General features: G+C 39.5%; 1 protein-coding gene across 6 annotated transcripts in view; it reads right to left on the bottom strand.

Moving 5' to 3' along the window:
- Positions 1-24,209, bottom strand: part of adcy8 (adenylate cyclase 8 (brain)) — a 124,257-nt gene that overhangs the window by 52,042 nt on the left and 48,006 nt on the right. For 5 of the 6 annotated variants that reach the window (XM_043688256.1, XM_043688253.1, XM_043688255.1 and 2 more), the window contains exons 8-11: positions 8,918-9,115; positions 8,312-8,412; positions 3,801-4,002; positions 121-210 (exon numbers count right to left, since the gene is read on the bottom strand). In XM_043688256.1, coding sequence (XP_043544191.1) covers positions 121-210; positions 3,801-4,002; positions 8,312-8,412; positions 8,918-9,115 — 591 coding nt within the window. The remainder of the gene's footprint in view (positions 1-120; positions 211-3,800; positions 4,003-8,311; positions 8,413-8,917; positions 9,116-24,209) is intronic. The other variant, XM_043688254.1, reaches the window with a different exon arrangement.

The raw sequence follows: 24,209 nt of genomic DNA on the forward strand, positions 1-24,209 counted from the left end.
GTTAGGTGAATTTCCTTTATCATTCATCTGGTATTGAGTCAGACCGTCTGACAAAAAAATCTGGCATAATTAAAAGATGATTAAATAAAGATACATGTGCTAAAAAGAGTATTTAAATACCTTTGGATAGAAGCATATGTCTGCATACATGTCAGTAGAGTTGAATGTCTGATTCTTTACAGTTGTCAAGGTATCTGAATCACACCAAAACTGAAAAAGAAGTCAAGTGTTAGGTGCAATTTACACAATAATTATATTCAAAAAAATTCTATATCAAGTAATTTGAAATTGATTCGATCTAAATATTTAGTAAAGATATTAGGATGTCAAAGCACACATCTGAAAAGCGATCTGCTAAATTACAGGAATGTATTTTAAATTCTCAAAGTAGTGTTATTGCCATCTGTGCAGCTAAACAAAGTTAACATCTACGAAAGACCTAAAGTGAGATGTAAATGCATTGGAGGTAGTTCAGAAGAGGTTTACTAGTTTGATACTCAGAATGTGTGGGTTGTTTTATTAAGAAAGGTTGGCTAGACTGTATTTGTTTCCACTAGAATTTATGAGAGGGTTGACTTGATAAAAGCTTATAAGATTCTGTATGGTCTTGACAAGGTGGCTGTGGAAAGGAATTTTCCTTTTGTGTATGTGTTCAGAACTAAGGGGGCACTGCTTAAGAATTAGGGGTCATCCTGTTAGGACAGAGATGAAGAGATATATTTTCTCTCAGAAGGTTGGGCTTTGGAACTCTCTGCTCTGAATAAGTTTGGAGGCAGATTATTAAATATTTCTAAGGTGGAGGTAAATGGATTTGTTAGGCAAAGAAATCAATTGAGGGGAGGTGGTAATGTGGAATTCAAAACACAAACTGATCAGCTACGAAATTTTTGAACGGCAGAACATGCTCGAGAGGCCAAATGGCCTCTTGATTCAATGTTGTACCGACATACACAGATGCATATTCTTCGTTTTACACGACTTCAGTTTTTTAGATTTCAACACAGTTATAGCTAAAGAACTTTGAACATATTGCTTTATTTTTATTAATTCATGGGATGTGGGTGTCACTGGACATTTTATTACCATCCCTAATTGCCTACAGGGCAGTTCAGAGTCAATCACATTGTTGGAGTGACATGTAGGCCACACCAGGTAAAGATGGCAGTTTCCATCCCTAAAGGACATTAGTGAACCAGATGAGTTTTTACAACAATCGACAATGGTTTAATGAGCATCATTAGACTACTAATTCCAGATATTTACTGAATTCAAATTTCACACCTGCCATGCCAGGATTCGAACCCAGGTCCCCAGAATGTTACCAGAGTTTTGGATTAATGGTCCAGCATTAATCTAGCCATCACCTCCCTCCCCCTCCCCCAATTTATTTCACAATTCCCAAATTAGCAATGGCAGGGCGGGGTTAACTGTACTTGAGAATGAGGCTGGAGAATCCTCTTAATGGTTCTATCTATGCAACGATGGTTTTGCTGTTTACCTGTATAAATAGGGTTTCTGTCCTATTTCCGACAGAGTGATGACAGTGAAGTAGGAACTATTCTTAGGAAAGTTCCAGTCCTAATCATACAAATCATAAGAATCAGGACAGATTCAAGGACCAGCAGAAGAATGCACATTGAGGGGAAGTATCAACTCTTAAAATGATAAAGGAAATAGAACCCGTGGCGGCAGTGTCAGAGGGAGTTTGGGTGTATTGATGAGGCGGCCCTATCACCAACTCATTGCCACTACAGCAGAGGCGAATTTGGGTTCCTGGCAACATCTGAGTCTGGCACAGATTCATGGAGGCAGCAGTGGAGGCAGGTTTGGGCACATTACGAGACTCTGCAGCATTGGCCGTGGCTGCGTTAGTGGGGTGGGCCCGATGTGAACTTGTAGCAACAGCGGACTGGAGTTTTGTCCAGTGCAGGTTCCTGGCATTTGTGGCATCTGCATTGGTGAACTCATATTGGCAAGGGCATTGGTGGAGACAGATGGTGCCAAAAATTGGCAACTTTTCTTCCAGTGGCGGCGGTGCAGTGAAGGGAGCTTGTACCTGGCCACTAGACCCATGGCGGAACACTGAACAAGACGGACTGTAAAGTTGATCACTTCATCTTTATTCTTCTACCTTTATATTCTATGTTTTGATTCATTTTTCATGTGTAACAAAGTACACATGACATTAAATAAGTCAAATCAAGGAAGACTGCCATGTTTATCCTCACTGGAGTCTGTTTCATTGGCATACCTCTGCTCTCAGGCCTCCATCACTGGCTGCTGCTTTGAGTCTCCTGGTGACCTTTAAGAGCTACGGGCCTTGTGATAATCTGGCAGCTCTGGGATGTAAACTCTTCAATTTTAAACGCTTGGGACTTTAAGGGCAAGCAGTTCACTAGCTAACTGACATTTACTTCCAAGTGTTCCTGGAAATGATTGTGAAAGGGTTGCAATTGGATTTCTGACTGCTGCAACTATTACATTCAGTCCATTGTTTTGCATGTTTGAATTTTTCCTGGCATTAAGTGGGGGAAGTAGATTGGAAAAGGTTCTACTTTGATGACTCACAGTTGAAAATTGGCCACATTAAAAACCAACACACACATTTAAGTAAGGATAAAAATCTGAAATAGCCTATTACATTCAGGATAAAAAAACATAAGAACTAGGAGCAAGAGTAGGCAATTCAGCTCCTCAGGTCTGTTTTGTCATTCAATACAACCATGGCTAATCTCAGCTCCGCCTCAACTCCACTATTCTGCCTGCTCCCCATAACCCTTCAAACCAGTACGAATTAAAAACCTGTCTATCTCCTCCTTAAATTTAGTCAGTGTCTCAGCAGTCACTGCACTCTGGGGTAGTGAATTCCATAGATCATGACCCTTTAAGACAGTAATTCCTCCTCACCACTATTTAAACCTGCTACGTCTTACACTAAAACTATGATCTCTTGTTCTGAACTGCCTCACAAGGAGAAACGTCTATCCTACATCTACTTTGTCAATCTCCTTTAACATCTTATACCTCTGTTAGATCTCCTCTTATCGTTCTGGATAGTGTAGGCCTAAACTGCTCAATCTTCCTTTCATAAGACAGAATCCTTAACTCAAGATAACACAGTTCCAGGGCAAAGCCTGCTTATATTGCAGCAGTATGTTTCTTCTTAGAAGGCTTTCATCACCAAGTTTCTGATCCATCCAGAGACTCAAATTCTCATTCTTATTTAATGAATTTTGAATGTATTTATATTATTTGATTTCATACAACATTATACTTGATTTGAGCCTCAATATCTTAAAAATAAAGTTTGTTAATCTTTTCTGTTTTTCTGGTAATTTTGGACACAAAGAGCATAGAATATGCCAAATCTGTTTAACAAACTGTAAAAGTGGAGAAATCTTTCACCTAAACTACCACTGGAGCTAAAAGTTTAAGAAAATATTTTATCAAGGTGATGTACTAAAGTAATACAATAACATAAGTCAAAATAATTGTACATCTAATTATGAAAAAATGGCTTTAAGTTTTATTTCATTAAAAATAACTAATAGCGTAATATTCTTCGGGGTTTTTGATAGCAAGCTACAAACTTTCTGCCTTTATCAACATACACTTCAGTTTTCTGAATAATGATATACTTGACTGGGAGATCAATTGGACCTGTACTTCTTTGAAGGTTGAAAACTAAACTGCACAATGTTCAATAGGATTTAAAATGGTGTGGAGCCCAACAGCCTTCTATTTAAGTTACATCAAACATACCTCACCAAAAAGCAGTACAATAGCAATTTAATACGTACTATGTTCATCATAGCGCTAAGGAAGTTTATGATAATGGAGATAAGTGTAACAATATTCCGTGCGAAATGTGTTTCATTGATCCAGCAGCAACATTTCCGAAGCATTAAAGGCAGACATTTATAATCCTCTGCAGTTGTGAATAGTATCAATGCAGCATGCAATATGATCAGAATAGTATATTGGATCGCCACAGGAATTGTTCTAAAGAGAAAACATTGTAAGGTCATTTTGTTTAACAATATACAGTCACTCGAAACAACACTGCATTTGAAAAACCATTAACATCTATGGACTGTACCTGTCTGGCTAACACTGAAATAGTATAAACTGAATTTTGCTATACAGATGTTTAAATGGTCGTAAGAAAACAAAAATACTCGATTTTCACATCACAGTAAAATGATAGCAGACTGGTAGCATCTGAAACTCAGGAAATTGATATTACCATTTTTGTTTCCTATCACTGGTTGTTATTTCATTTGTGGGCTTCACATGGGTGACCCTTCATGTCTGCCTGTTTCAGGTAAGAATGTACTTGTAACGTATAAGAGTGAGTCCTTTGACACACACAAAGGAGTGAAGTATAATTTTATAATACCATGTGAACTGTGACAAAAGCAAGTTCTTTCAGGAAGAACCTTGTGGATACAAGAGGAGAATGAATGCTCCTGACGCCATATGGTCTTCCAGAAGTCGCTGATACTGCAGGACCTCCTCCTGTCATTGCCTCCTGCCTCTCCACTTCAAGTTATTGCCCCAGGCTCACCTCCATGTAAGAGCTACAATCTCTTCCTGCTCCAACTAATAGGTTACCTTTGAGCACTAGATCAACATCTACAACAAGCTGTGCACATTGAAATGAACTCTGGCCATTACGTGGCTTTGGGCCCTTGTAAATACATTAAGCTGCATGTCTCATGTCCACCCAAAGTTAAAATTAGCCCCAAGTTTCCATCTTTTAACATTACCAATAAAATTGCAACAATCAAATCCATAAGGGTGTTATTTTGCAGATGTGCACTAGATGAGTTGGCCACTTGAGCAGTTAAATTCATCAACAAATTGATAGGCAGTTCCCATAAAGTTGGACGTAGCCAACTTAATAACCACAGACAGGGGTTGTGTAGAAAGGTTATCTGTCATCTTTGAATGTCAGCAATGTTCTGTTGAATGACCCGAATTATCCAATTTATCACAATTAAAGCAGACAGTGTGTTCTCTTGCAGTTCCGCTTCCTACTTCCAAAGGTTAGAGATTGGTTTCCACAAGTTTCCCCATTCCCTTTTCCTTGAGGATCTACTTCCATTTTCTCTCTCTCCCTTTTCTCTTTTCCCTGCTGATACAGACTATTTGACCTGTTGCGATTCAAAGATCTCTGGGTTAGGTCATTGCTCTTAGCCTTTGAACCAAGTGCCCTTACCAAGGTAACTCTTTGATCCTTAAAGTACATTTTAATACTCCTCTAACAATATAAGTTCTCTTATTTGTTTGTAAGTGTAGTGATCGTGCTTTTGAAATGTAATACAAATAAAGGAGTAAATGAAGGATCTTTGTTTAATGATCTCTTGTGGCTTCGTTTACAGCTGAAAATAAGGCATACAGCACAGAGTTATCTCTAGACACATCCTTGGCCAAGGGTGCTGCATTGCAGAGTGACCATGGCCTCCGATCAAGTGATAACATCCTGTTCCTTGGCCCATCTACGTATGCACCTCTTAAAGCAACTCTATTCTTAAAGCAGTAATGCAAACATTTCCCTTTCTTTTTCCCAAAAGGAGCATCTTCAGCCCTGACCAACAGCCTTGTTCATCACTGATGATTTCAAAGTTGGATTTGTCATATACCCTAGCAGCTTATGCCAGCCAAATAAAGGCCTTTTAGCCTTGCCCTGACATGACAACTAGTATTCATATCTACAATAACTCTCTCAAGTCAGAGAAAGCAAAAGTACCTCTCACTAATTTTCAACTGTAAATCAATTAAAGTGTTCCGTATTGCCAATGTCCAAACCATAATGGATCATTATGATTCCAATACTGGCTCAATTTTGTAAAGCTTCTTCACCATGTGTAAAGCTGAAGTGATGGAATACATCGCCTGTCTTTATGTTACAATTACAACAGTACTCGGGAAGCTCAACACTTTCCATGAAAAGGAATTTTATTAATGGGACACACCTACTGCTGTACTCATTATCTAGGGTGTCTTCAACATTCTCCACCACCACTAGTGTACTGTGGCTGGGTCATGTATGATCTATAAATTGCACTGCAGTAACTTGCTAGATTTACTTCAACAGCAATTCCACATCAAAGCAATTAATACTGCTCAAAAATGAATTAAATTAATGCGATCGAACTGAGATAAGGGAAAAGGAGAGATTTCAAAATGTTTCAAAGAACAACCTGGACAACAATGTCAAATATTTCATTATATTATTATAATGGGCAGGGAGTTTGACTAGAGAAGGGATGAGTTACTGGCAGAGGAAGAAACCATTGCTAAACTGTGATCTCAAAGGGTATTGTTAATGTTTAAGTCTGGGAAGTGAACAGGAAGTGCTTTCAGGTAAAGAGGGTGTCGTTGCAATAATTACAGACTTAATTGGTACTTCAGTTATAGATCTTAAAGAAAGAGAGTCCAGCAAAGATTTAAATGTAAAATCTATGCATACTATTGTAAACATCTGGGGGAAATAAAAGGAAGATAATCCTCCAATAAGACCTAACTGGGAAATGTAAGGGAGAACTGGAATGCATAATCTATGTGGGTATGTATTTACAAAATAATTCTGAACAAAAAAAAATCCACTTCTTTAAAGTGGGTAGATCTGATGTGCAGTTGTGGCACAATAATTGATGAGGTGAATAACTGTCTTTCTTACATATATTTCCACCATCACAAATGAAATGTCATCAGGACTCACAACCTTCTCTGTGGTCAATGTACTAAACTGTTTCATAATGTCACACGAAATTAACCAAATTGACAAAACACTGGCACTGGACTGCAAGAAGAAAATTGAATGGGATTGTTCACTTACAGATTGAGTAGATTGCATGCAGATTTAGACATACTTGCAAATACTTCCAATAGTGCATCTTACACACTTGCATGGTGGCTCCAGCAGAGTTGAGAAGGGGAATGTATGTGAGGCCTTCTCTTTCTGTCTTTAACTCGGATGACCACCAGCACTTTGGCTCTGTATGCTGGCGTTATCGAGCTTTGCTTTAACAACAATAAAAGCACACACCAGCGACCACAACACTTGAAAACTTCATCTTGACTGATTCTTCAGTCTTACCACATCAGTTCGAGGATGGCAATGTTCAACCCTGTTTTGTCCATTTATCTTAACCAAGCAAAATCCAAAGATGCGCCGGTTAGGTGGACTGACAATGCTAAACTGCCTAAAGTGTCCAGGGGTGTTTAGGTTAGGTGGATTAGCCATGGTAAATGCGGGGTTACAATGATAGGGTACGGGGGCAGGGGGGAACTTGTCAGAGGATTGGTATAAACTTGATGGTTGAATGGCTTGTTTCCACACTGTTGGGATTCTATGAAGGTTCTAGTAAGTAGTTTCACTAAAACTGATGCCCCTTTCCAAGGTATGCCTGATAAACTCCTGTTATGTCCTTCAATGGTGTTCATTGAACTCGTCTTGGTCTCCTCATCAGGTACTAACAGATGCAAATGTGGGATATGCCAGCATTAACTGTTCAAGGTAGTGGTATACAAGTCAGCTGATCTTGACCCACAATATAGTATAAATGGTCCTAATCTAATGCTATACACCAGTTTTCATATTTACCAGGATTTCTTTTGATTCTCAGTTTGTAATTTCTGTTTATCTCTATATCAGCTCTTCCATCCTTTTCATTTTTTGGTGTCTGCCTATCAAGGTTTTAGGATCTTGTCATTTCAGGCTTGGCTTGAAAAAATATTAAATATATTTTCAACAGCACATTCTAGCTATTGAATAACACCAAGTCAGATAAACAACAATGCTGTTCCCCAGTGCTATGGAATCTAGAGTCATAGAATGTGCAGCACGGAAACAGACCCTTCAGTCCAACTTGTCCATGCCGATCAGATATCCTAACCTAATCTAGTCCCATTTGTCAGCACCCAGCCTATATCCTTCTAAACCCTTCCTATTCATTGACCCATCCAAATGCCTTTTAAATGCTGTAATTGAACCAGCCTCCACCATTTCCTCTGACAACTCATTCCATACGTGCAGCACCTCTGCGTGAAAAAGATGCCCTTTAGGCCCTTTTTAAATATTTCCCCTTTCATCCTAAACCAATGCCCTCTAGTTCTGGACTCCCCTATATCAGGGAAAGATCTTCTCTATTTACCCTTTCCATGTTCTTCATGATTTTATAAACCTCTATTATGTCACTCCTCGGATTCTGACCCTCCAGGGAAGAAGTGTGATGTTACACCATACAAATCAGAAAAAAAATAATAATTCATCATTCATAAGGGGTTGGCATAGTATATTTACCTTGGTGTAGGAAATAGACTTTGTACTGTGGCGATGAATATAAGAACAATAAAAGCACACACCAGATTTGACTTGAAAACTTCATCTCGCATCTGTAAATACTGGAAGAAATAAGCACAAAACATTAACAGATTATGTGTTGCAGGTTCTGTAGTGCTTTGGAGTGATGTATCTGTCTCTATAGGGTTTCTGGGAAATTAGCAAGATAATGCCGACAAGTAAATGAGCTGGGTCAATTAAAACAAAGAACAATACTAAATTTCTAAAGATATTTTCAGGGTTACTTTACAGAGAGTTTTAAAAATGTTCTGGAAAGTAACTAAGCCCAATGGATACACTATTAAAATAACCAGTCTTGATTAATACATTATTATTATCTTCCTCTTTTAACTATCTTTCCTTTCACATTTTAATCGTCTCTCTATTCATTTTACTAAGCACTTCAAAACTTTCTTGTGTGAAAGGTATGCAATAATAGAACTGTAAACTTTCTAAATTTAAAATTTTGTGATTGCATCTTTTCCCTTCAAGCTTTTACATCTTTGCTTCCACTTAAAGAGTCTTTTTTGCTAATGCTGCCAAAATGTGTATTTGTGGGCCAGCTACCTTTTCCTCCAGGCTGGATTCTTTAAACATCAGTGAGAAAGGCTTGATATGCTCTCTTCTTAATTTATCCCCACTTCTTAAGTCGATGATATGTTCTATTCGCTTGTTAATTTCCTCAGGCCCAGATTGGACATGCAAAGCTTGTGCAAGGTGGTTTGGAAGCAGATTTATTGAATTTCTTGTTAGGGCAGCCAGAGTCTAGGGAAAGCACATGCAAACAGAATAAACCCCGCTAGACCTCTGTTCAATTGCATTAGAGTGAACAGTTAAAGGACATGTGACAAGGCAGAGATGATCTCTTACGGAATTAAGACGAATTTGATTTTACTACTAGAACCCAGTTCTACAAGTACTGCTTCCTCAATAGTATTGATCATTTTCACAGCATGTCTGCAATTTATCCTCTAAACCACACAAACAATGTGTCATTTTGAATAACGTCCATGCGTTATTTTACAATTTCCTAGATACTGTAAATGCCTTTAATTTTATTTTTCAATGCTTGTCGTTCTGAATTTACATAATTTTTTGCTGAATAGTAACAATGAACAAATTATCTTGTTAATGAACAGTTAATCAGAACACAAAAGTATCAAATGTTAAAGCAGTAGTTAATAAAAAGGATATTGGAAAAATCAAATCTAAAATAAAGAAGAAAATCCTCTTTTTAACAGAAAATTATAGTTTAACTTGATGTAAATTATACAGGTATCAACCAGATTGATTGCATTCTTTTTCCTACAGTGTGACTTAAACACAGTAGAATTTTTAACAAGTGGTCATTATCTGTTTGCAACCAGAGCTTTTTAATATACTTTTAGAGGCTAAAATTAATCTCGAGTGACAACACACAACAAAATGTCGGTTTAACACTGTCTTCCATTTTATTTTCCACTGAATTCAGTGTTTTCTAATTAGAGTAATTTTACTTTATTCCTTATCATTAACAAAAAAAGGGAACTTTGTCAGTTACTTCCATATTTCTAGATTGGCAAATGAATGCCTGGTACACCATACTCAGAATGAGCTAAAGTAATATTAAGCACGTTCTCCTCCCTCTCTAGGAGAAACTGCACTTTGTATTTATGCTTTAATGTAAAATATTAATATTTTAATTAATTTTACATAACTTTTCAGTTGAAATTAACCTTGCTTCTTGACTGGTCCAAAACAATGATTTAATTTAACAGTAACAGTAAATCTAACTGGTTACCTTTCCAGCTAGGAGTTAAAACTTTTGCAAAATACAGCTGTTAGCAATGACCTCAATGCAGCAACATGGAAAGCAAATATTCCTTAAGGTATTGGCAATTTCTCTTACTTTAGATATATTTGCTTATTTCATGGTTAAGAGGATAACACATGCACATACCAACCTTAATTAACAAATGGAGACCTTGTCAAATAACCTTTAAGCATGTTACAATGCTTCACAAACGTGCACTTTAAGAACTCAGTCAGGTCTTCAAACCAATATTTGTGAAACAGACACTAAAGATTGATTCTGCAATATCTCTTTTTATAAGTATATCGAAATCATTTGCTGTTCAAATGTTTTATTATATGTGAGAAAGAAGGACTACTATAAACTTGTAGCATATACAAATGTTGCCGCCATTGTGAAAGGGTAATAGCTCAATTCACAATCACTTAATTTCTAGAGTTGAAAATCACACAACACTAGGTTTAATCCAACAGGTTTAATTGGAAGCACACTAGCTTTCGGAGCGCCGCTCCTTCATCAGGTGGTTGTGGAGGACACAATTGTAAGGCACAGAATTTATAGCAAAAGTTTACAGTGTGATGTAACTGAAATTATACATTGAAAAATACCTTGATTGTCTGTTGAGTCTTTCATCTGTTCAAATACCATGATAGTTTCACTTCTTTCATATGTAAATCACAAAACTTTTTTTAAAAAGTTGCATTCTCAGGTTAACTGTAACCTGAGAATGCAACTTTTAAGAAAAGGTTTTGTGATGTACACATGAAAGAAGTGAAACTATCATGGTATTTGAACAGATGAAAGACTCAACAATCAAAGTATTTTTCAATGTATAATTTCAGTTACATCACACTGTAAACTTTTGCTATAAATTCTGTGCCTTACAATTGTGTCCTCCACAACCACCTGATGAAGGAGCGGCGCTCCGAAAGCTAGTGTGCTTCCAATTAAACCTGTTGGACTATAACCTGGTGTTGTGTGATTTTTAATTTTGAAAACCCCAGTCCAACACTGGTTTCTCCAAATCTTAATTTCTAGACCTTGTGTTTGATCCTAGTTCCAACGCTATGAACACTTCCAAAATGAGTCAGATGGAAACCCCAAAAGACATAGACCCACAGTATAGAAATCAAATCTGGCCTTGTTTTACTTTGATCTCACAATCTTGTTCAGAGGCTATACGAAAAGAGAGAAAAATGAGAGCGGCAATTTGGCACGACTGAAGCATAAGACTTCCTGAAGTTGGGGTTGTGGCATACTATGAAGTAGACAGAGGAAACTAAGCAATGTAGCCATTTAGCCTGTGACAGTAGACCTTGCAGAATGATGGACTGAGTTTAAAGTTTAAGTCCTGAGCCACTGGATTGTAAAAAATGACTAAAGCAACAGAAAACTTACCAAAGTGGAATCAGCTGAAGTCAATCCTTTTACTAAATACTTGCGTTGCTCTCCATTTGATTATTGTGAATGTTTGTCAGCTGGTTTTACCCTTCAGATAGATGTACTGTGTGACCACTTATCTCGGTTACCTGCATTTCTAGGATATTGTTCTCCTGCTATAGACCATGGTTAGTTAAGTGACACAACAGATCCCGTGTCAAGTCAGAATGACATCATTTTGATTATTGACATAAGAATAAACCCATAAAGCAGGGTTTATTTCACGTGTTATCAAATTCCAATGATGGGCTATTCACATTCATAATCAGGGTAGTTCCCATGTTTTCTTTATATTTCAAGGATGTTAAACCCAAATTAATAAGATGAAAGGAAAATGTGACCTGGCCACCTGTTCTATCAGTTTCATTTTAACTAACAAGAACAACATAGAATGGTTGCAAGTGACCAAAGGGGTACTAAATAGCTGAGAAATATTCACAGCAATTACAAAGGAGAGAACTACTTTACCCCAGGAATTAAGTTTGAGTAAGAGTTGACATAATCAAGAGTTTTATACAGTGACGGTTGTAAATAGCAACACAATGAGATAATGCAGGGACAATCATTCCCTGAGAACTTTGAAAAAAATACAGTGCTTATAGTAACGAAACCATTTTACAATTTGGAGAAGATGCTATTGTCAGTTATAGCTAATATATTTTCTTTGAAGTAAAACCTTTAAACATGCATCAATGGATTACTACTCTTACTGTTGCAGTAATTGATTGCAAAGCTGAATATTGCCAGGCATTGTCAGAAATAATCAAACTACATGCAACAATGCAGCCATTGCATTCACTGTTATGTTGTTAAGCATGATCATTAAGTGATTGTTAACCAACTATATCTACTGAAAATGATGCATGCATGGTTCCGTGTTACAGATTTTGGAGCTGCTTATTAAGCTCTATCCTTTCGCTGCTGGATGACAATATCCGCAATATCCTGATTCAGTGACAGAGCCCAGCTCATGGACACTGTGTCTGCATAGACACAATCAAATTATTTTTTGATCAGGCTGCCATGAACAATATGGTTAGAAATTCCTTTGGATTATAAATTTTCTCCTTTCTTTCACCAACAAACCAGTCAGAATTTTCAAAAAAAGCCATTAAAAACATTACTCTTTAACACACATTTTGATACCATATAATAACTATTTATGCCTCATTAATAAAACAGTTTGGACTGTAACACTCTTTTTGCAGCATTCTGTAATGTGTTTTTCTGTCATCTATAAAGACAGTTTTATAGCAAGATTTTAAACTGTCATCATTTTTTCCCTCTCCCAGATGACAGCTGCTCTGTGTACTTCCAGAACTTCCTCTTTTTATTTCCAACTTCTGGCATTTTCAGTTTTCTTTTCTATTTTAGCATATCATGGCATTTTTGGGTTGCAAGTTGGAACTAAATACTAATTGGAAAGCATTTACTGATAACAGCAATGATTAGTGACTGAATAACTGGCTCCCTGACCAATAATCAAATCATTATTAAAATAGCTTTCCCGAAGAGTATTCCAGGATAGAACATTAAAAGGCACTTATCCTTTGATACAATGCTTTTGACCTGCTTTTGGCATGCTGACAGTATAACCAACTTGATTACATATAGATAAATGACAAAGGGCACTGTAGTTACAGAACAACCAATGATTGTAGTTTTCAACAAAAGGTTTGAATAATTTGTTTTTCCTTCTGTCCTGGTTTGCATACGCAACTGCCATTGCAAAACATTTCTGTGCATCAATCTGACAGAAGGAACAGGGCACTATCAATAATTACTAAAACCTTTTATTCAAACAGCACCTAACTTTCTCTGACTCAACCATGCTTTGATGTTGAAATTTTTTACAGAATTTAATGTTTACTATAGGAATCACTGTACTGCATCAGACAGAAAAGGTAAATATAAAAGATGCTTTCCATCCCAATTCAGAGTGTCAACTTGACTTGGTGGCAGCACTTTCATTTCTGACTTTGACGGAAGTGGGAAAGACAGCAGGAAGACTAAAGAGAAGAAGGACAGAGGGCGGACTGAACAGAAGCGATTGAAAAAAAAGTTAGGGGAGGGGAAATGGGAGAGAATGGAAATGAGAAACAAGAAGGGGAAGCAGAATTGAGCAAAGGATGAGAGAGGGAATGGTGTAGGGAGGAAAAGGGAAAGGAAAAGAGAGAAAAAGACAAAGTGCATAGGAGGCTACTTAATTGACAGCACTCCATCCATCACCTTAAATATTCTTGACCACTGGTAAACAATGGCAGTAGTGTATACATTATACAGCAACTTACTAACGTTCTTTGAGCTCCATCTTCCAAAACAGTAATCTTTGCTAACTAGAAAAATGATGGAAGAAAATCCATGCAACCACCAGCGTCTGCAAGGTCCCCTCTGAGTCACATATCATCCTGACCACTGTTGTCTCTTCATTGTCACTCAGACAAATTCCTGCAACTCCTTCCCTAACAACATTGTAAATATATCCTTGTGGGTTGCATTAGTTATAGGAGATGGCTCAATACCACCTTCTTAAGAACAATCACTTTAAGGGGAGAAACGAATGGAAACGTTTACAAATGCAGAGTAGTCAACACTCGAGGAATTTTTTTATTGTTGAGAAAATGCTTAATTTCATGATTTACTTATTTTAGGAATTGAAATTTTAAGCACAAAATAAATGAGAAGAAAAACTCGGTAAATATTTCTCAGATAATTACCAGTCAAATGCTGGTTACTCTGGGAGAAGCCTTAATTGTTTCAGAGTGATGTCTGGGGTTGAGTTAAAGTGGAATATGATATTGAGTAAGAGTGACTCAATTGGGCACAGGAGATTTCCAAGGCCGGGGACCAAATATTTTCTGTTTGACAGTGCCGAATGCAGTGAACACTGCCAGGTTACCCATCATGCCCATCTCCCCCGTCACATGTACAGTTGTAGCAGGGATGGAATCAGGCCCCTAGGTGGCTCCCCCATGTCTCAATAAGTTGCATGATGCCTGCCCCACTATTCCTTATTATCTGGATCATAGGTTGGAATGCGCAGGAAAATGATGGTGAGGCCATTTTGTTATTTTATTAGTCTCTCTGCCTACGAATACATTGGTGGGAGGATGCAAATCCAGCCCATGGAACATGCTGCAAGATTTTACAATTGCCAGAGAGTTATTTTTTTCCTTTAGAAAAAAAGTGGGGGTTCTGACTGATATTATCATCTCTTTCCTCAGGCCTATATTATCTGCTTGTTGGGCTTTCACTTAATGAGCAGGGGCCAGTCCCTCTTTACGCTTATATTTGCCAGAAGAATCTTCATGTACGTATTAATTTATCAGAGCACAAGGAACTATTCTCTGTTATTATTGTTGTAGTTTAAATATATCTGATGGCAGGATTTCCAAAGTCCCTTTCCCTTACAAGTTGCTGCTATGTTTTCAGCACTGTTGTTATGCCACCTCTCATTATCAGGTGGCCTGTATCAGCAGAGATCCTTTCTCAGTCTTCCCCGCATATTAAATTAGCCCTGCCCTGGGGAAATAAGTTACAGCTGTGGGTGGAAATATGGTTCAGTCACATGGTAAATGGTAAAAACACACTTGGAAGAAAATCCATGACCACCAGTTTTTTTATTTTATTGATAATTGAAAATGTTAAATAAATCCCCTCAATTTTCCTAGTCAGTTAAATATCACTTCTAGAATTCCTCCATCGGAAATTTTTATTGCCATACTTTTTTTGTTTCAATTAAGTGTTTATGCCTTTATGTGTCTAACTCTTTCTGTGATTCCAGTTTACCTTGTCAGTTCCATTAGACCTTGTAGTCTTTATGAATTCAAATTGTTAACATAGATTAGAGGCCGCGTATGTCAAGAGTTACTGAAACACAAAAATGAAACATTTCTAAAAGTTGCTAACTTGTTACTGTTTCCTAATCCTGTCATTTCCAGAAGGGATTTCTTGCTCTTTTGAACATTGTCCTGTCTTTCTTTCAAATCTGGCTGGTGATTATCCACAGAATTCTTCATAATGAAATAAAATAATATAATGGCACAGGTGAGGTGCCAGAAAACTGGAGGTTGGCAAAAATGGTGCCACTGTGTAAAAAGGGCGGTAAAGACAAGCCAGGGAACTACAGACCTCAGTGGTGGGCAAGTTGTTGGAGGGAATCCTGAGGGACAGGATGTACAAGTAATTTGGAAAGGCAAGTACTGATTAGGGATAGTCAACATAACTTTGTGTGTGGGAAATCATGTCTCACAAACCTGACTGAGTTTTTTGAAGAAGTAACAAAGAGGATTGATGAAGGCAGAGCAGTAGATGTGATCTATATGGACTTCAGTAAGGCGTTTGACAAGGTTCCCCAAGGGAGACTGATTAGCAAGGTTAGATCTCATAGAATACAGGGAGAACTAGCCATTTGGATACAGAACTGGCTGAAAGGTAGAAGACAGAGGGTGGTGGTGGAGGGTTGTTTTTCAGACTGGAGGCCTGTGACCAGTGGAGTGCCACGAGGATCGGTGCTGGGTCCTCTACTTTTTGTCATTTACATAAATGATTTGGATGCGAGCATAAGAGGTACAGTTAGTAAGTTTGCGGATGACACCAAAATTGGAGGTGTAGTGGACAGCGAAGAGGGTTACTTCAGATTACAACAGGATCTGGACCAGATGAGCCAATTGGCTGAGCAGTGGCAGATGGAGTTTAATTCAGATAAATGCAAAGTGCTGCATTTAGGGAAAGCAAATCTTAGCAGGACGTATACACTTAATGGTAAGGTCCTACGGAGTGTTGCTGAACAAAGAGACCTTGGAGAGCTGGTTCATATCTCCTTGAAAGTGGAGTCGCAGGTAGATAGGATAGTGAAGAAGGTGTTTGGTATGCTTTCCTTTATTGGTCAGAGTATTGAGTACAGGAGTTGGGAGGTCATGTTGCAGCTGTACAGGACGTTGGTTTAGGCCAATGTTGGAATATTGCGTGCAATTCTGGTCTCCTTCCTATCAGAAAGATATTGTGAAACTTGAAAGGGTTCAGAAAAGATTTACAAGGATGTTGCCAGGAGGATTTGAGCCACAGAGAGAGGCTGAACAGGCTAGGGCTGTTTTCCCTAGAGCGTCGGAGGCTGAGGGGTGACCTTATAGAGGTTTACAAAATTATGAGGGGCATGGATAGGATAAATAAACAAAGTATTTTCCCTGGGGTCGGGGAGTCCAGAACTAGAGGGCATAGTTTTAAGGTGAGAGGGGAAGGATATAGAAGAGACCTAAGGGGCAACGTTTTCACGCAGAGGGTGGTACATGTATGGAATGAGCTGCCAGAGGATGTGGTAGAGGCTGGTACAATTGCAACATTTAAGAGGCATTTGGATGAGCATATGAATAGGAAGGGTTTGGAGGGATACGGGGCGGGTACTGGCAGGTGGGACTAAATTGGGTTGGGATATCTGGTCGGCATGGATGGGTTGGACCGAAGGGTCTGTTTCTGTGCTGTACATCTCTATGACTCTATGACTCTATATTATTTACATATAATGTCTTCTAGCATAATGTAATGTCTTTATAACCATGCAAAGATATGGTTTACATTAATACTTCTGCTATCAGTTTCAGTTAATTTCAATGAACAACAATTTCAATGTTAATTATTATTAAGGACTCAGATGTTTATGATGGAATCAACAATTAAATATGGAAAGTAATTTCTCAAATATCTGAAAATTTAATTTAATAAACAATTAATTATTACTATTAGGCAATTTAGTTATGAAATTCAGGTGATTAATATTAATTAATGATCTTCTTTAATACATGGTTAAATTTAACTGATTTGTTAAAAGTATAAACAGATTGAGAATTTAATTACAAGATTGAATGAAATTTCTTCCCCCTGCCCTGCTTCCTGAGACAGCCTGGACCTTGCTTGAGATTAATGACAGTTTTGCACCAATTAGGTCCTGACAGAAACTGACACTTTCAGTATTCTGATATCCGGGATGGTTCATCATAGAGTCACAGAAACAGACCCTTTGGACCAACTAATCTACGTCGACCATAATCCCAAACTCACTTTGCCTGCATCTAGCCCTATCCCTCCAAACCTCCCCTAATGGTGGCTCAGTGGCTAGCACTGCTGCCTCACAGCACCCGGGACCCAGGTTCAATTCCAGCCTGGGGTGACTGTGTGTGGAGTTTTCATATTCTCCCTGTGTTTGCATGGGTTTCCTCCTGCAGGTTTGGTGAATTGGCTGTGCTAAATTACCCATAGTGTTCAGGGATGTGTAGGTTAGGTGCATTAGTCAAGGATAATAGGGTAGGGGAATGAGTCTGGATGGGTTACTCTTTAGTGGGTCAGTGTGGACTTGTTGGGCTGATGGGCCTGTTTCCACACTGTAGGGATTCTTTGACACATGTACTTATCCAAATGCCTTTTAAATGCTGGAACCATACCCATCTCCTGAGCAGTTTATGCTAGGTCACATCACTGGACCTTTGGAAATTCATGGCCCTATTGCCTTGGACAATTCATAGAAAATAGCTTCTTGTGGGTTACCAGGTGGATAAGTAATGCCAAATCTAGACAGAATTCAAGCAAACACTTAACATCTTTAAGATGAGGAGAGGGTTGGACTTACCGGAAACAGAATGAATCTAAGCAAAAGAAAAAGTGACTTTAACATTTAAAATGACTGATTCCAGACAACAAAGAGTTCATAGGGACTGTGGTTTGCAACTCCAAAACAGGACCGAGTGGTGACCCCGTCTTCATTTCCATCTAACTCCATTTCAGGCAGCACTGGAAAGGTTGCAGATGGAAACTCAAACTTCACTGATCAACTGAAAAGCAGCTTCCCCTCAGCTCCCCTTTCAACATTCCCAAAACACTGTTCCCTCCATGATATCCTGGTTCATTTCTCAATCATACCAAATATCCATCTGTGGTCCCTTCCTTGAATTGCAAGAAACGCAACACCCGTCCTTTTACCTCCTCTGTCCTCAGAATTACCTGCTCCTATAATGATTCCAGTTGAGGTTATTAACAGCGCAACCAAGAATCACAGCATGAGGCTGATGTAAGATTTGACAGAAATAGCAATCTCCTCAATTGTACAAAGTAGTTACAATGCTATTTCAACTGTTAAGAGTCAAGTTAAACCTGATGTGATTGCATAAGATCAAAGCAGTACAACAACTCCGTGCAAGCAGACAGGATCCTGCATGATACTGAAACATGAGAATGATATTCTAGTTTTCTATGACAGCGCAGTGGATGTCCAGATTTCCAGATGGTGAAGTGAGAGTGGCAGCTCTCGCTTAATCAAAGCAACATTCAACTAAGCATGGCATCAAGGAACCCGAGCAAAACTGGAGTCAATGGGAATCAGGAGCAAGTCCTCCATTGGTTGAAGTCATACCTGGCATAAGAAGATGGTCATGATTGTTGGAGGTCAGTCATGTCATCTCCAGGACATCTCAGGGAGATGTCCTAGGCCCAACCATCTTCAGCTGCTTCATCAATGACTTTCCCTCCATCATAGGGTCAGAGGTGGGGGTGTTCGCTGATGATTGCGACATGTTCAGCGCCATTCGTGATTCAAAAGAACAACAGAATAAAAGAGAAGTACAGGACAGGAACAGACCCTTCAGCCTCCAAGCCAAGCCTGAGGATCATGCCCTAACTGAAAAACAAATCTTCTGCCCTTTTTCAGCCAAAGTGTCTGGTTCCACCACCTCTTTTAGCAGTGGTTTCCAGGCTCCCACCACCCTCTGCTTGAAAACCTTCCTTTGCACATCTCCCATAAACTTTCCCGTCATCTTGAACCTGTGTCCCCGTGTAATTGAATCTTCAAACCTGGGAAAAAGCCTCTGACTATCCACACTATCCATGCCTCTAATAATTGTTTAGACTTCTATCAGGGGGTCTCCTCACAGCCAGTGTAAACAATCCTAATCTTCTTAACCTTTTCACATAGTCAATGCCCTCTAGACCAGGCAATATCCTGGTGAACCTTCTCTGCACTCTCTCCAAAGCTTCCACGTTCTTCTGGTAGTGTGGCCACCAAAACTGCACATAATACTCCAGATGCGGCCTAACCCCTTCAATATTGAAATGGTCCATGCCCAAATGCAACAAGGTCTGGACAATAACCAGGTTTGGGCTGACAAGTGACAAGTAACCTTCACGCCACATGAATGCCAGGCATTTACCATCTCCAATCAGAGATGCCAACTTAACCACTGCGCCTTGACATTCAATGGTGTTACCATCACTGAATCCTTGCTATCGACATCCTGGGGTTACCATTAACCAGAAACTGAACTGGCATCATTGTACAAATAAAGTGGCTACAAGAACAGGTCAGAGGCTAGGAATCCTGCATTAAGTTACTAATCTCCAAACTCCTCAAAGCCTGTCCATCATCTACAAGTCACAAGTCATGAGTTTGATGGAATAGTCCCCACTTGCCTGGATGGATGCGGCTCCAACAATACTTAAGAAGCTTCACACGATTCAAGATAAAGCAGCCCACTTGATAGGCAGCACATCCACAAACATTTACTCCCTCCACCACTGATACTCTGAATGCACTGCCGAAATTTGCCAAGGATCGTCAGGCAGCACCTTTCCAAACCCATGGCCATTTCCATCCAGAAGGACAAGGGTAGCAGATACATGAGAGCACCACCAGCTGGAAGTTCCTCTCCATGCCACTCAGCATCCTGATTTGGAAATATAGTGCCATTCCTTCATTGTGACTGAGTCAAAATCCTGGAATTTCCTCCCTAATGGCATTGTGGATCAACCCACATGGCCTGCAATGCTTCAAGAAGACAGCTCCACCACCTTCTCAAGAGCAACTAGGGATGGGCAGTAAATGCTGAGCCAGCCAGTGATACCCATGTCCTATGAGTGAATAAAAAAAAATTCTCTGACTTTGCCTGGCTTTTTCAGGATACTGTCAGCAACAGTCGAAGATTAAAGCCATCTCACAATGCCTTTTCGTCCAGAATGCCAGGTAACAACAAGTGTATTCCTGACGGTCCCGGAAAAAAACATCTTTCAGTGCAAGGGACACTGTCTGCAAAGCTTTTCGTTAATAATTTGCAGTCCTGTGTGAGTCTTTTGAAGCTGTGAACTCTGCATTCCTCCAGATGATTTCATTCATCTCTTTCTCATAATCTTCAGAAAATGATCTAATAAGTTCAAAATATCACTGGGTGGAATCTTATAAGGATCTGAGTGATGTTGGTTATGGGGACAGTTGTGGCAGAATTGGACGAGAAGTTTGGCAAAGCCTATCTCAATGTTGAGATCATCTAGTTCCGTTTTTAATGCTTTTGCTAGGCAGCCGTGAGTTGCCAATTAAGGGGGATTATTGCTTGTTAAACTCCTTGACAACAGCCCAACCACCCAATTAATATTTTTGAGGTTCGTAGTTCACTAAACTTGCCAACCAAGCTAGACGTCGAGAAACATGAAATGGAAATCAGAGCAATTACCTGGCAGATTAGACTCATTGCTTGCTCCAGAAGTTGCCTCAGGCTAAAGTGCAACCTGGGGCACAATCCACGATTCCAGGTGCACACATCATCCCTCCACTGACACTGGGACATGGTATCAGACAACCAGTCATGATCACCCTCTCAAATCGACTGCCAGCGTGCTCTGGAAGAAAAGGGCGACTTTGCTGGGCACATTGGCAACTAGAGTTGAAAGGCTGCAGTGTGGACACTTTGCCCAGAGGCACAGATGCTAGGGCATGGACTGTACTAAGCTGCATCCCAAGGCAACTTGCTCACATTCTTAGTGTTCAGTCACTTAACATGGCTGGGTAGGGGATCAGATATGTACATTAAGTTTAGGTTGGAGTTTTGGAGGGAACAGAGTGTGACCACACCAGGCACAGTCACTTCATATACCAGGGATTGACCAGGAAAGGCGGATGGTTGTAGGTGCAAGTGGATGCGTGCTTGGGGGAAGTATGAAGCCCATGGGGTTTACAGTATAGGCTACTAGGAAAGAGTTGTGGACATTTGAGGTCTTAACAACATGTTCAGGCTGAGACTGGAAGCCAGTGGGAGCAGATCATGCACAGTTGCCTTCCTTGGTGAGAGGTATTTCCTGGTGAAGCCCCAAGAGCTCAAAGTCTCTCTGTGATGGAGTCTCTTGCTCCTACCCTCCTTACCTTTAATCTGCTCTCTCTGGAATTGTCCAGTCTCTCTTCCCAACTTCAGTTTGGTGCAAAGAATGGGAGAAACATCTTCATGCTCATTAAGACCCTGGGGACTGCAAAGTAAAACGCTCCAGCAATCTGGTAAGGGAGATGAGATTGCAACAGTGGAATTAAACCCACCTCCTCCTTCCCATCTGCAACATTAAGATCCAGCATAAAGACTATTTCTTCACACCTCCCTCAAGCTATCTATCTATGAACATTCATCGTCAGTGAGAAGATTTCCTTGAAGTTGCACGCTGTTCTGATTTAGACACTGTCATTCTTTCATTATTGTTCGGTAAAAGTCCTGGAATTCCTTAACTAAAATTCATGGCAACATCACCACTACAAGAGACTAGAGTTCAAGAAGACTCACACTACATTTGGAGAGTAGTCCTTTGAAGTGTTGATTGTTATGTGTGGAAGTACTGACATTAAAGATGTTGTCTGAAAGCACTAAAAATCAGGATCTGGCAGAAATCAGAATGGAATGCTCCAGAGTTCTGAAATGTTGGGATAGATGTAATGGTATGTGGGGCCACTGGGTGTCCAGGGGAGCAGGTTTTCAGGATGACGGTTTTGTAAGGAGCTTGGTGACAGCATGAAAATGAAGATATTTGGTGTCAGGATGAGGGCACTGGGAGGTGGAGGGAGAAGACATAGCTACCCAGCTGGGAGAGTCAAGTTGTTGCAGCAGGTTTTTGCAAACTGAGTAGTGAGTGAAGTAGACTTGCATTAATTAATTTATTAATGTACAGCTGTGCAGATTTTAAAAGTTTAAGATGTTCTAGTCTGGTCACACGATCATGGGAGAATCATACAGGAAGTTAAACAGCAGGATTAGATCTGTTCAGAGCTTGGGCAAGTAATGCCATAGCACTTTGTCAGTGATGAGTAAGAAATGGAAGAACTTAGAGGTTATGCTTGAAGAACACAATGACTATTGGGTAACCAATAGATGGCAATCACCAGCCAGCCTCAGAACACCACCATGATATCTGTGAGGGAGGAAAATCCATCCAAGATTTAAATAACAAATCTTGGAACAATGTAAATTCATTGGTGCCTAGGAGTTGCTTCATGTTCAGGAGTTTGGTGACATGAAATGTAGGTTTATTGGGTCATTGAGTAGGGAAGCCAGTTGTCCTTTCAGAGCTCTCGGTAGAGCAAACCAGCCTGTCCTATTCCTATGATTCCATCCCCATAGCCCAGCAAACATAATTTGCTCAACTGTATATCCAATTTCCTTCTAAAGTCATTCGACCTCTCCACTCCAACATCTTCTGGATGGCAAGTTCCAAGCCATTGCTACTCACTGCACAATAAATATCTTCCTCATATTCAGCCTTTGTTGAAATACTTAAATTAATATCTACCAGTACTTATACCATAAGCTAAGAGAAACAGCTTTACATTGTTTACCCCATCCAATTCTCTTGCACATAACTATCAAATCTCTCAACAATTCCAGCTCCTCCAACTTAACCTTGAAATTAAAGACCCCACCTCAGGTACCAGCCTGAAACCTCCTCTGTATCCTCTCAAGAACATTCTCATCCTGTCTAAAGTGCGGTGATCAGAATTAGATGCAATATTTTAGTTGTCACCTAATCAGAATTTTACAAAGGTTCTGGGTTACAGATGTCTTCCTTAAGTAGTGAAGAGGATTATCTCAGAGTACAACGGGACTTTAATCTGATGGGCCAGTGATCCGAGTAATTTAATGGATAGAATTTAATTTAGATAAATGCGAGGTTTTGCATTTTGGTAAGGCAAACCAGGAAGGATTTATACAGTTACTGGTAGGGCCCTGAGGTGTGTTGTCAAAATGCAACACCTTGCATTTATTTAAATTAAACTCCATCTGTTCCTTGAAAGTGGACTCGCAGGTAGATAAGTTAGTGAAGAAGGCATTTGGTATCCTTGCCTTCATTGGTCCATGCATTGAGTATAGGAGTTGGATTGTCATGTTGCAGCTGTACAGAACATTGGTGAGGCCACTTTCAGAATACTGTGTTCAATTCTGGTCACCCTCCAATAGGAAGGATGCTGTTAAACTTGAAAAGCTGCAGAAAATCAAGGATGTTGCTGGGACTGGAGGGTTTAAGCAACAGGGAGAGGCTGAACAGGCTTAGGCTTTTTTCCCTGGAGCATTGGAGGCTGAGGGGTGACCTTATAAAGGTTTATAAAATCCTGAGGGGCATGGATAGGGGGAATAGCCAAGATATTTTCCCTCGGGTGGGCCAGTCCTAAACTACAGGGCATAGCTTTAAGGTGAGAAGGGAAAGTTTGAAAAGGACCTGAGGGGCAACTTTTCCATGCAGAGGGTGGGGCTTGTATGAAATTAGCTGCCAAAGAAAGTTGTCAAGGCTGGTACAATCACGACATCTAAAAGGCAACCGGATAGGTATGTGAAGAGGAAG

This window comes from Chiloscyllium plagiosum, chromosome 4, assembly GCF_004010195.1.
Source record: "Chiloscyllium plagiosum isolate BGI_BamShark_2017 chromosome 4, ASM401019v2, whole genome shotgun sequence".
Classification (NCBI taxonomy): domain Eukaryota; kingdom Metazoa; phylum Chordata; class Chondrichthyes; order Orectolobiformes; family Hemiscylliidae; genus Chiloscyllium; species Chiloscyllium plagiosum.